General features: G+C 39.7%; 1 protein-coding gene across 2 annotated transcripts in view; it reads left to right on the top strand.

Moving 5' to 3' along the window:
• Positions 1–13,444, top strand: part of INVS (inversin) — a 192,328-nt gene that overhangs the window by 646 nt on the left and 178,238 nt on the right. The window contains exon 2 of one of the 2 annotated variants that reach the window (XM_062207871.1): positions 2,583–2,712. In XM_062207871.1, coding sequence (XP_062063855.1) covers positions 2,607–2,712 — 106 coding nt within the window. In that variant the 5' untranslated portion in view covers positions 2,583–2,606. Of the gene's footprint in view, positions 1–2,582; positions 2,713–5,960; positions 6,001–13,444 lie in introns of those variants that run through there. The other variant, XM_062207872.1, reaches the window with a different exon arrangement.

The following is a 13,444-nucleotide window of genomic DNA, read 5'->3' as shown; positions in this document are numbered from 1 at the left end:
CTTCAGCTTTCCTGCTGCCTGCAAAGCCCTTTCCCCCTTCTCTTTCTGGAATGCCCTCTCACATGTCACCATCTATGACAATTGGCTCAACCAATCTCTTCGTCCTGGACAGAATTCCCCTTCCTCTGGCTGTGACTGCAGCGCCACTGTTTTGTACAGTTATAATTTTTAGAGCATTCATTACAGTGGCTTGTTTTATAACTAGTTAATGATGATAGCTATGCATTTTATAGCACTTTAATAAGGTGGTTTTGATTTTTATTTGTAAAAACGATTTAAAAACAAATTAGTGCTGAAAATATATATATGCATTTGTGTTTTTTAAAAAATCCTAGAGAATGGCTCTCCCAGAGTGACAAAATTAGATAATGACAGAGCCAATACTCTTATTCGGATCTCCTGATTACTTTGGTCAGTGCTCTTATGCATATACCAGTCATCTACCTCTCTGACAGAACCCACATGTAGTTGAAAAGGGAAATTTAAAAAGAGCTGGACTCATGAGTATTAACTCATTATTCTAAGAAAGTAAACTTTGGTCCTGCTCACCCTTTGGACCCAGCACTCAACCTATGATCTTTTGTCCAACAAATATTTACTGAGCACTAGCTATATACCTGTTCTGTACTAATTGCTAAGCACTGTGCATGTATATTACCAAGATCTAATTATTAGTGTTTTTTTCCAAATGATGTAAGAACTTTTTTGTAATGTGCCTAAAATTCTTACCACTTGGAATCTAAAACAACAGGTCTCAGAGTTCAGAATAATGCCCAACGCACAGTTGGCACCCAACTTGAATAAATGAATGGGTTTCTATAATATATGCAAAACTTTAATTTTGCATATATTATAGAGACCTAGAAAGCTCAAGTAACCAAAGGACATGCTACTTATAACAACTAGGCCTAGGAGCCATGCATCATTCTCTGCCATGTCTCCACCTGTTAAGTACCCATTTTGTAGCTTCTTTCAAGTGACTTCAGTATAATTCTACTTGCGGCAGTGGCTCTTCTGACATGCAAGACATGCTCAGACATGACAGAATTGTCTCGCCACACCCTGTTCCTTCGTATTTTTTGTCAGCATGTTAACTCAAATTATCAGCAAAGTAAAGACATTAAGAGCTGACCTTTACCATAATTAGGAAAATATTTTCTCTGGAAGGCAGAATTTGAACCAGAAATCCTTGTCAATGACAACATGAATGAGTACTCATCAGCTGTGATAAATTTATCTTACAAAGATTCCATATTCCCTGAAGTCACAGAGGGAGAGACAAGCTTTTTGGTGACATCAGTAAGACTTGTCTACCTTTGTGGAAGTAGTTAACTGGAGCTGATTTTAAACTACTCCCTTTAGATAAGTAAGTGTGCCCCACTTTGCCATGGTCTCAATGAACCCCTGGGTATCTACACTTGATACCGCCCGGGGCCCTGTAGACATCCAGCTGGAACTTTGATAGTGCCTCGTGGGTTTAGGAAAGGTACCTGAGATCGCTGACGCAACTACTGCTCCTTCCTTCCCAGCAACTGCTTCTGTCTTCCTCCTTTTGTGACATAGTCCAGTCTCTGCTTGAACACTCTTGTAACAGAGATAACTATCTTCCTGTGCAAAGGGTACATTTTTAGAAGGTTCCAACAAACCACATCAGACTACTAGTGAGAACAAAATTTTCTTTCATGAAATATGGTTAACCCTTATGATGAGGTGTTCCAAGAAAGTTTGAAAGGTCAAGATCTTCAGCAAAATATATTTTTTCCAGTGGTCTAAGCAGGGTACAAATAAAAATTTCACATTTTGTGGGCATGAGTAGAAGAACTAGGTATCTTAATATAGTACTTGAATCTAGTTAATTATGACTTAATAATCATATTTATATATTGTACTTTATGTGGCTTGCCTCTATATTTTTTTTAAAAAAACGTGTTTTATTTTTTGAAAAGGCAGACTTAGAGAAAGGGAAAGATAGAGATCTTCCATCTGCTGGTTCACTCCCCATATGGCCGCAATAGCCAGGGCTGGGCCAGGCTGAAACCATGAGCCAGGAGCTTTGTCAGGTCTCCCATGTAAGTGCAAGGGCCCAAGCACTTGGGCTATCTTTCATTGCTTTGTCAAGGCACATTAGAAGGGAGCTAAATCAGAAGCCACTAGAACTCCATCCAGTGCCCATAGGTGTTACAGGCAGTGCCTTAACCCATTGTGCCACAACACCGGCCCCTTGCCTATCATCTTCATTCATATCAATTCTAATGTTTATGGAATCCTATTACCTGGATTAACTGAGAAGTTGTGTGTTTGAGTCCTCTGTGTACTATTAAATACTGTTTTGATTTTTAACTCAGAAAGCCTCTGAGAAGGGCCGTGGAAGCAACTAACACTCATTTGCCAGATGATCAACTTGCACAAAGATCACCTTTTTGCCCTAGTATGGCAATTCGAGAACTAGGATTACATTTTTTTTTTTTTAATTCTCAGTAAAGATTAACCCTAACCCATTTAATCAGATACCCACTTGAAACTATTGAGACAGGTCTTGAAATGTTTCCTGCATGTACTCATGTTCTGAACCATGGTTTCAGGTTGCTCCAGTTGTTGGAAAGACCATGAACAAGTCAGAGAACTTACTCTTTACTGGCTCCTCATTAGCATCACAAGTTCATGCTGCTGCTGTTAATGGAAATAAGGGTGCTCTCCAGAGGCTCATCACAGGTAAGCAGTCCTCGTCAAAACAGAACCTTTAAAAGCAATTCTTTGTCCTAAGCAAGTTTAAGAATCTTAGTTTTAGTTCACAATGTACATACCTGCATTATGAGAATATATTATTTATATTTTATACCAAGATTTGGACCAAAAAAATAATTAAGTCCTAAAACATAAAAATATAGATTAGGCTTAGGTGAACAGTACTTGAGTAATTTCTATGTATTTGGCCCTGAAATTAGATATACAAAGGCACATCAAAATGTTTGTTAAAAAAAGTAATTAAGGGCCGTCGCCGCGGCTCACTAGGCTAATCCTCTGCCTGCGGCACCAGCACCCCGGGTTCTAGTCTCGGTTGGGGCGCCGGATTCTGTCCCGGTTGCTCCTCTTCCAGTCCAGTTCTCTGCTGTGGCCCAGGAAGGCAGTGGAGGATGACCCAAGTGCTTGGGCTCTGCACCCACATGGGAGACCAGAAGGAAGCGCCTGGCTCCTGGCTTCGGATGGCCACAGTGCGCCGGCTATAGTGGCCATTTGGGGGATGAACCAATGAAAAGAAGACCTTTCTCTCCGTCTCTCTCTCTCACTGTCTAACTTTGCCTGTCAAAAATAAAAAGGTAACTACAAGATAAGTTTATATTGCTGTAAAAAATTAGAATACATGGAAAGGTGGCTATTCAAAAAGTTCATGAGAAATGCATGTTATGAAAAAGCTATGCGTGGTTTTCAGAAATTTGTTGCACCAAAATAAGCATTTCATCTCTCTTTCTCTTTTTAAAAAAATATTTATTCATTTATTTGAGAGGCAGAGTTACAGACAGAGAGGAGGAGAGACACAGAGAGAGAGGTCTTCCAAACATGTTCACTCCCCAAATGGCTGCAATGGCTGCAGCAGGGCCAATCAGAAGCCAGGAACCAGGAGCTTCTTCCAGGTCTCCCATGCAGGTTCAAGGGCTCAAGCACTTGGGTAATCATCTACTGCTTTCCCAAGCCATTAGCAGGGAGCTGGATCAGAAGTGGAAGAGCCAGGACTCTAACCAGCACCCATATGGTATGCTGGCAGCACAGGCAGAAGCTTAATCTACTGCACCATGGTGCCGGCCCCTAAACTTAGCTTTTAATTCCATTTTTCCACAAACATTTTAAAATTTATTTATTGGCTGGCGCTGCGGCTCATTAGGCTAATCTTCCACCTGCGGCGCTGGCACAGCGGGTTCTAGTCCTGGTCGGGGTGCCGGATTCTGTCCCGGTTGCTCCTCTTCCAGGCCAGCTCTCTGCTGTGGCCCGGGAGTGCAGTGGAGGATGGCCCAAGTGCTTGGGCCCTGCACTCGCATGGGAGACCGGGAGAAGCATCTGGCTCCTGGCTTTGGATCAGCACGGTGCGCCGGCCACAGCACGCCAGCCGCAGCGGCCATTGTGGGGTGAACCAACAGAAAAGGAAGACCTTTCTCTCTGTCTCTCTCTCTCTCACTGTCCACTCTGCCTGTCAAAAAAAAATATTTATTTATTTGTATTTATTTGAAAGACAAATAAAGACAGACACAGACAGAAAAATCTTCTATCTGCTGCTTCATCCCTCAAATGCCTACAACAGCCAGGCTGAAACCAAGAGCCCAAAACTCAACACTGTTCTCCAACATGAGTAGCAAGGACCCAAGTACTTGAGGTATCACCTGCTGCCTCCCACTGTGTGTATTATCAGGGAGTTAGAATCTGAAGGAAAGCAGGGACTCAAATGCAAGTATTCTGATATGAGATGCTGGCATCCCCCACGGTATCTTACCCTCATATACTCCAAAGGGCAGAGAAATTAATTCATTTTTTTAAAGATTTATTTATTTACTTGAAAGTCAGAGTTACACAGAGAGAAGGAGAGGTGGAAAGAGAGAGAGAGAGAGGTCTTCCATCCTCTGACTCACTCCCTAGTTGGCCACAAAGGCCAGAGCTGGGCTGATCTGAAACCAGAAGCCAGGAGCCTCTTCCATGTCTCCCATGTGGGTGCAGGGACCCAAGGACCTGGGCCATTTTCTACTTCTTTCACAGGCTATAGCAGAATGCTTGATCAGAAGTGGAGCCACCGGGCCTCGAACCGGCGCCCATATGGGATGCTAGCACTGCAGGCAGTGGCTTTACCCACTATACCACAGCGCTTGCCCCAAAATTAATTCATTTTTATAATATCCAAGATCTATTATGAGACAGTAGATACTGATCTTTTATCATTTAGTACATACTGAAAGTACTAATAATTATTTCCTAGTGATTTAAAATGAATCCAGTCTTCTTATCATTTATATATATACAAAAATATATACAGGTCTGAAGTAGAAATTCAGGAGAAAGAGAACAAAATGATTAGGGGAGAGACAGGGTTCAATAGCAGAATGACTAAGAATCTTCTGGACCTGTAAAACAAATCCACATATTCAAAGACCCAAAAAGATTAAATAAAATAAAAATACATATTTTTTGCAGTCTTTGCACAAATTTCTGGTGACATCATGATGGACAAATTGGCCTGCAAAGTCAAGTCTAAACTACTTAAACTTTCATACTTGTTCTTTTAAAATTTATTTTCATTTTCAATTTCTGGGTCCTTCAGGAACTTCTTCCCATGTGCCCTAACCTTTGGCTAGGCTAGACATTAATTCTGTTCCTTGTTTCACCATGAACTTTGTCTCCCTTTTTTCTATACTGTTCCCTCTCCTCTCCTCTGTCTTCCATCCTCTTACTTTCTTCTCTACTATACAATCTCATACTCATCTTCAAAGACAAAATTATTTTAACATTTAGTCTATGAAGATTTTTTTTTTTCTCCATCAGTCACGTTAATCCCCACTTCACCTCAGCTACCTATATGCACAGTTCTTCCCTGGAACTTGGCATCTTCCAGTACCTCCATATCACTCATCCAAATATGTATATACACGCATCTTTATATTAAGATCTAAAACTCTTTAGCTTCTAGCTCACTTACTAATGAGAAACTATAGCTTTTCAGCATTACTGCTTTTTTTTTTTTTTTGACAGGTAGAGTTATAGACAGTGAGAGAGAGAGAGAGGTCTTCCTTCCATTGGTTCACTCCCCAAATGGCCGCTACAGCTGGCGCTGTGCCAATCTGAAGCCAGGAGCCAGGTGCTTCTTCCTGGTCTCCCATGCAGGTGCAGGGCCCAAGCACTTGGGCCATCCTCCACTGCCTTCCCGGGCCACAGCAGAGAGCTGGACTGGAAGAGGAGCCACCGGGACTAGAATCCGGCACCTATATGGGATGCCAGCACCACAGGTGGAAGATTAACCGAGTGAGCCACAGCGCCGTCCCCACTTTTCAGCATTCCTAAGACTTCTAATCCATTATCTTCTCTAATTTCAGCCATCAGTTTTCTTCTGTCATTACCTTCCTCACAGCTCAGGCCTGATTCCATAAAAATCTTTTTCTTGGGGCAAGCAGTGTGGCACAGGTTAAGCCACTGCTTTGAATACCCATACCCCATATCAGAGACATAGCTGCTCTATTCCTAATCCAGCTTCCTGCTAATGTTCCTGGGAGGCAGCAGATGATGGCCCAAGTGCTTGAGTTCCTGCCATTGGGGATCCAGCCTAACCCAGTGCTGGCTGTTGTAAGCATTTGGGGAGTCAACCTGTGGTTCACTCTTTCTCTCTCTCTCTCTCTCTCTCTCTCTCTCTCTGTCATTTTGCCTCTCAATATATATATATATATATATATATATATATATATATATATATATATATAAAATTCTTTTGGGGCCAGTATTGTATTAAGCTGCTGCCTGTGATGCTGGCATCCCATATCAATAGTTCGAGTCCCAGCTGCTCCACTTCTGATCCACTCTCTGCTAAACCGCCTAGAGAGCAGAAGACGCCCCAAGTAACTGGGCCATTGCACCCATGTGGGAGACCCAAATGAAATTCCCAGCTCCTGGCTTTGGTCTGGCACAGCCCTGGCTGTTGTGGCTATTTGGGGAGTGAACCAGCGATGGAAACCTCTCTCTGTCTCTGTCTTTCTCTGTGTGTATCTCTCTCCCTTCTCTTTCTCTATAATTCTGCTTTTCTTTCTTTTTTTTTTATTTAGTAAATATAAATTTCCAAAGTACAGTTTATGGATTACAATGGCTCTTCCCCCCCCCCCATAATTTCCCTCCCACTCGCACCTCTCCCATCTCCCACTCCCTCTCCCATTCCATTCACATCAGGATTCATTTTCAATTATCTTTTTTTTTAACTTTTATTTAATGAATATAAATTTCCAAAGTACAGCTTATGGATTACAATGGCTTCCCCCCCATAACTTCCCTCCCACCCACAACCCTCCCCTTTCCCGCTCCCTCTCCCCTTCCATTCACATCAAGATTCATTTTCAATTCTCTTTATATACAGAAGATCAGTTCAGTATATATTAAGCAAAGATTTCAACAGTTTGCCCCCACATAGCAACACAAAGTGAAAAATACTGTTGGAGTACTAGTTATAGCATTAAATAACAGTACAATCCCATCAAGGTGGCATGTACCAATGCCATCTCACTAGTCCAAGTGATCAATCTCAGTTCACAGCTGATGACTCTGATAGGTCTAAGAGTCAAAGGGATCACACAAACAAGACTAGTGTCTGCTAATACTAACTGATAGAATCAAAAAGGGAGAGAATGATCCAACATGGGAAGCAGGATACAGAGCAGACTCATAGAATGGCAGATGTCCTAAATAGCACTCTGGCCTCAGAATCAGCCCTTAAGGCATTCGGATCTGGCTGAAGAGCCCATGAAAGTATTGTAGGCATGGAAAGCCAAGACACCCTGGGGAAAAAAAAAAAAAAAGAAGACCATTTTCAATTATCTTTATATGCAGAAGATCAATTTAGTATATATTAAGTAAAGATTTCATCAGTTTGCACCCACACAGAAACACAAAGTGTAAAATACTGTTTCAGTACTAGTTATAGCATTACTTCACATTGGACAACACATTAAGGACAGATCCCACATGAGAAGTAAGTACACAGTGACTCCTGTTGTTGACTTAACAATTTGACACTCTTGTTTATGGCGTCAGTAATCTCCCTAGGCTCTAGTCATGCTATAACTCTGCCTTTCTAATAAACAAATAAATCTTGAAAAAAGAAATTCTTCTCTTATAAAGATTCCTTCTTCCTTACCTTCCATTGTACCTGACTGTTATATTCCCAACTCTGGATGGACATAGCCTATTCCTGGCAATCCAGGAATTGAGCTGTTAAACTCAACTGGAAAATGAAAGCACCCAAAATTCGTGATGACACACTTCAAGTAGGCATTCAACACTTTCTGCTCATTATACCCTATTTCTCCATTAAGAGTAGTTGATAACTTCCCACTCAACTGAAATTTGCCTGCCCATGCCCTCTCCCTCCAATCTGACAGTGCTATGTGCTCTCAGAGTAAATGAACACATTCAGTAGGAACTCCCTCAGCTTCTATCATGATTCCTATAAATCTACCTACATATATATTCTGCTCTTTTCCTAATAAAACAGGGCAAATATCCCCTCTTTGTGTCAAAGGCCAGTTCTTCCACACATGCTCTGTAGCAGGGGTGGGAAAGGTATAAGGCTGGCAAAATCTTTTCCTCTGACTCTGACAAGACAATTGCAAGGCAGCACTCAAAATTCAGTAAATCCACAGCAGGCTAATCTTTAAATTGAACATTTTCTATGGCCTGTGAATGATGTTATCCAAATGACCTGTGACAGAAAAAAGGTACCTGACTTATCCTCCGTAGTCTGACCCCTACTACCCTTCCCACCCATCTCCTGGGTATGAGTGTGTGTGTATAAAAAATTTCATGTATTTATATATATACACACACACACACACACACACATATTTAGAGCCATAGTGATACTTCCCATTCTCTCCTCCCTGCCACCAACAATCCCACCCTCCATCCTCCTTCCTTTCTTACTTTTTTTAATTTTTACAATGAAGTTCCTTATGTTTATTTTATAATCATAAGCTTAACCCCCACTAAGCAAAGAATTCAACAAATACTAACAAGAAAAAAAACACTGTTCCTCAATAGTATAGACAAGGGCTGTAAATAGTTAAAAAAAAAAAAACTCGAAATGTCAACTTAACTCATATGCACTACATTTTTTGTACTATATTAGCTACCACAGATCAGTGAAAACATGACATTTGTCTTTTAGACTGGCTCATTTCACTAAGCATAGTGTTTTCTAGTTGTAAACATTTTGTTGTAAAAGACAGGACTTCATTCTTTTAAAGGCTGAGTAGAATTCCATAGTGTATACATTCCATAATGTCTTTATCCAGTCATCAGTTATTGGACATATGGGTTATTTCCATATCTTAGTTATTGTGAATTGATCTGCCATGAACATGCAAGTTTATGCCTGGTCAAGTCCTTTGCCCATTTCTTGACCAGTTTGTTTGTTTTGTTGTTGAGTTTCTTGAGTTCTTTATAGATTCTGGATATTAATCCTTTATCAGTTTCATAGTTTGATAATATTTTTCCCATTCTTTCAATTGTCTCTTCACTTTGCTGAGTGGTGTTTTTTTTTGTTTGTTTGTTTGTTTGTTTGTTTGTTTTTGCAGTGCAGAAGCTTCTCAGCCTAGTGTAGTTCTATTTTTCTACTTTGGCTTTGATTGCCTCTGCTTCTGGCGTCCTTTCCAAGAAGTCTTTGCTGATACAAAGTTTCCCCCAATGTTACAGAGTTTCCCCCAGTGTTCTCCAGTAATTTGATGGTTTCAAGGCATAGATTTGGGCCCTTGATTCATTTTGTGTGGATTATTGTGTAAGGTATAAGGTATGGTTTTTCTTTAATACTTCTGCACAAGGAGACCCAGTTTTCCCAGCACTATTTGTTGAGCAGACTGTTCTTACTCCAGGGATTGATTTTAGCCCCTTTGTCAAAGATAAGTTGGTTATAAATGTGTGAATTGATTTCTGGGGTTTCCATTCTGTTCCATTAGTCTACATGTCTATTTTCGTGCCAGTACCAGGATTTTGGTTATAACTGCCCTGTTGTATGTCTTGAAATCTGGTATTGTGATGTCTCTGACTTTGTTTTTATTGTTTAAGATTGCTTTAGCTATTTGTGGTCTCTTGTATTTCCATATGAATTTTAGCTTTTTTTTTCTAGATCTGAAAAAAATGTCCTTGATATTTTCAATTGGGATCACATTGAATATTTAAATTGCTATGGGTAGTATGGACATTTTGGTTATATTAATTCTTCCAACCTACAAACAGAAGATTCTTCCATTTTTTGGTGTGTCTTCTTCTGTTTCTTTAATATTTTGTAATTTGCATTGTACAGATCTTTCACCTGCTTGGTTTAATTTATTCCAATGTATTTAAATTTTTGTAGCTATTTTGAATAGTACTGATCTTACAAGTTCTTCTTCTGCCATGGAATTTTGTGTGTATACAAAAGCTATTGATTTTGTGTGTTGATTTTATATCCTGCAACTTTACCAAACTCTCTTATGAGTTTCAGTCTCTTAGTAGAGTATTTTTGTTTTCCTGTAAACACAGGATCATGTCATCTGCAGACAGGGATAATTTGAATTCCTTCTTTCCAATTTGTATCCCTTTGATTTCTTTTTCATGCCTAATGGCCCTGGCTAAAACTTTCAGAAATATATTACATAGTAATGGTTAGAGTGGGCATCCCTGTCTGGTTCCAGATATTAATGGAAATGCTTTCAACTTTTCCCCTTTCAATATAATGCTGGATGTGGCTTTGTCATAGATTGCCTTGATTGTGTTAAGGAATGTTCCTTCTATACTCAATTTGCTTAAAATTTTTATCATGAAATGATCCTGTATTTTATCAAGTACTTTCTCTCCATCTATTTAAAGAATCATATGGTTTTTATTCTTCAGTTTGATAATGTCATGTATCACATTTATTGAATTGCATGTATTGAACCATCCCTGCATTTCAGGAATAAATTTCACTTGGTTAGGGTGAATTATCTTTCTGATATGTTGTTTGATTTGATTAGCTAGTATTTTGTCAAGGAGCTTTGCATCTGTGTTCATCAGGGATATTGGTCTATATTTTTCTTTTTTGGTTTTATGTTTTTCTGATTTTGGAAGTAAGGTGATTCTGGCCTCATAGAAGAAGTTTTGGAGGATTTCTTCTCTTTCAATTGTTTAAAATAGCTTGAGAAGAATTAGAATTAGTTCATAGTTAAAAATTTTGTAGAATTCAATGGGGAAGCCATCCGGTCCTGGGCTCTTCTTTGTTGGGAGAGTCAGTTATTACTGGTTTAATCTCTATCTTGGTTATTGTACTATTTAGGTTTTCTGTGTCTTTATGACTCAATTTTTGTAGATTATACGTGTCTAGGAGTCTATCCATTCCTTGTAAATTTTCCAATTTGTTGGCATGTAGCTGTTTGTAGTAATTCCTGATGATGTTTTTATTTCTATGGTGTCCATTTTAACTTCTCCTTTTTTCAGCTCTGATTTTATTTTATTTTATTTTATTTTTATTTGACAGGTAGAGTTAGACAGTGAGAGAGAGACACAGAGAGAAAGGTCTTCCTTCCATTGTTTCACCCCTCAAATGGCTGCTACGGCTGGCGTGTTGCGCCGATCCAAAGCCAGGAGCCAGGTGCTTCCTCCTGGTCTCTCATGCAGGTGCAGGAGCCCAAGCACCTGGGCCATCCTCAACTGCCTTCCTGGGCCACAGCAAAGAGCTGGACTGGAAGAGAAGCCATCAGGACTAGAACCCGGCACCCATATTAACCAAGTGAGCCACAGTGCCGGCCCCTCATCTCTGATTTTATTAATTTGGGTCTTCTCTCTTTTTCTTTTGGTTAGTTGGAACAGTGGTATACTTTTTTTGTTTGTTTCTTTTCAAAAATTATCTCTTAACTGATGTTTTATATCATCGTTTGGTCTCAATTTTATGTATCTCTTATTTTATTTATTTTTTTCCTTCTACTAATTTTCTGTTTGGTTTGTTCCTGTTTTTCTAGGTCCTAGGGATGATTGCTATATCATTTATTTGATGCCTTTCCAATTTCTTGATATAGGTACTAATTATTACAACACTACTTTTGCTATATCCAATAGGTTTTGTTATGTTATATTGTCATCTTCATTCACTTTCAGTTTTTTTTTTTTTTTTATTCCCCCTAAGACCTACTATTCATTCAGAAGCAGGTTGTTCAGTTTCTATGTGTTTCATGTTTTCTGGAGTTTCTTAAGTTGTTAATTTCCAGCTTCATTCCACTGTGGTCAGAAAAGATACATAGTATGATTTCAATTTTTTTGAATTTGTTGAGATTTACTTTATGGCCTAAGTTATGGTCTATCCTAGAAAAGCACTGATGAAAAGAATATATATTCTACATCTAGGGGAATGAAATGTTCTGTAGATATCAATTAGTTCTGTTTGATGCATACTGTAGACTAGCTCTGTTTTTTCTTTGTTGATTTTTTTTATCTAGTTGATTTTGTCTAGTTGTCCATTGATGAAAGTGTGGTGTTGAAGTCCTCCACTATTATTGTATTGGAGTCTGTGTCTCCCTTTAGATCCATTAACAGTGCTTTTAAATAGCCAGGCACCAAGGCATTGAGTGCATATACATTTACTATAGTGGCATCTTCTGGTTGAATTGATCTCTTTTTTTTTTTTTTTTTTTGACAGGCAGAGTGGACAGTGAGAGAGAGAGACAGAGAGAAAGGTCTTCCTTTTGCTGTTGGTTCACCCTCCAATGGCCGCCACGGTAGCGCGCTGTGGCCGGCGCACCACGCTGATCCGATGGCAGGAGCCAGGTGCTTCTCCTGGTCTCCCATGGGGTGCAGGGCCCAAGTACTTGGGCCATCCTCCACTGCACTCCCTGGCCACAGCAGAGAGCTGGCCTGGAAGAGGGGCAACTGGGACAGGATCGGTGCCCCGACCGGGACTAGAACCCGGTGTGCCAGCACCGCAAGGCGGAGTATTAGCCTAGTGAGCCGCGGCGCCGGCCGAATTGATCTCTTAATCATTACATAATGCCCTTTTTAGTTTCTTAACAATTTTTGTGTTAAAGTATATTTTATCTGATTTTAGGATGGCTATTCATGCTCTTTTTTGCCTTTTGTTAGCATGGAATATCTTTTTCCATCCTTTTACTTTCAGTCTGTGTGTATCTTTGTGAGGTGGGTTTCTTGCAAACAGCAAATAGATGGGTCTTGTTTTTTTCATCCATTCACTCAATCTCTATATTTTAATTAGAGAATATAGGCCATTTACATTCAAGGTAATTATTGATAAGTAACAACTTGGCCCTGCCATTTTTCCATAAATATTCCTGTCGTTTGTTTTGTATTTCCTTTGTACTTTACTAGGAGATTTTCTGCCTTCACAGTTCATGATGATGACTGTCTTTCTGTGTTTCTATGTGTAAAACATCCTTAAGAATCATTTGTAATGCTGGACAAGTGGTGACAAATTCTTTCAATTCCTGTTTGTTTTGGAAGTTCTTCATTTTACCTTCATTCATAAATGAGAGCTTTGCAGGGTACAGTATTCTGGGTTGGAGATTTTTTCTTTTAAGCTTGGACTATGTCTCTGCGTTCTCTCCTAGTCTGCAGAGTTTCTGATGAGAAATCAGCTATCAGTCTAATTGGAGATCCTCTGAAGGTAATCTGGTGTTTCCCTTGTGCAAACTTTAGAATCTTTTCTTTATGTTTTACTGTTGAAAGTTTGACTACAGTGTGTCATGGT

This window comes from Lepus europaeus, chromosome 12 (genome assembly GCF_033115175.1).
Source record: "Lepus europaeus isolate LE1 chromosome 12, mLepTim1.pri, whole genome shotgun sequence".
In the NCBI taxonomy this organism is placed as follows: domain Eukaryota; kingdom Metazoa; phylum Chordata; class Mammalia; order Lagomorpha; family Leporidae; genus Lepus; species Lepus europaeus.
This window is presented reverse-complemented; position numbering and strand designations above follow the sequence as displayed.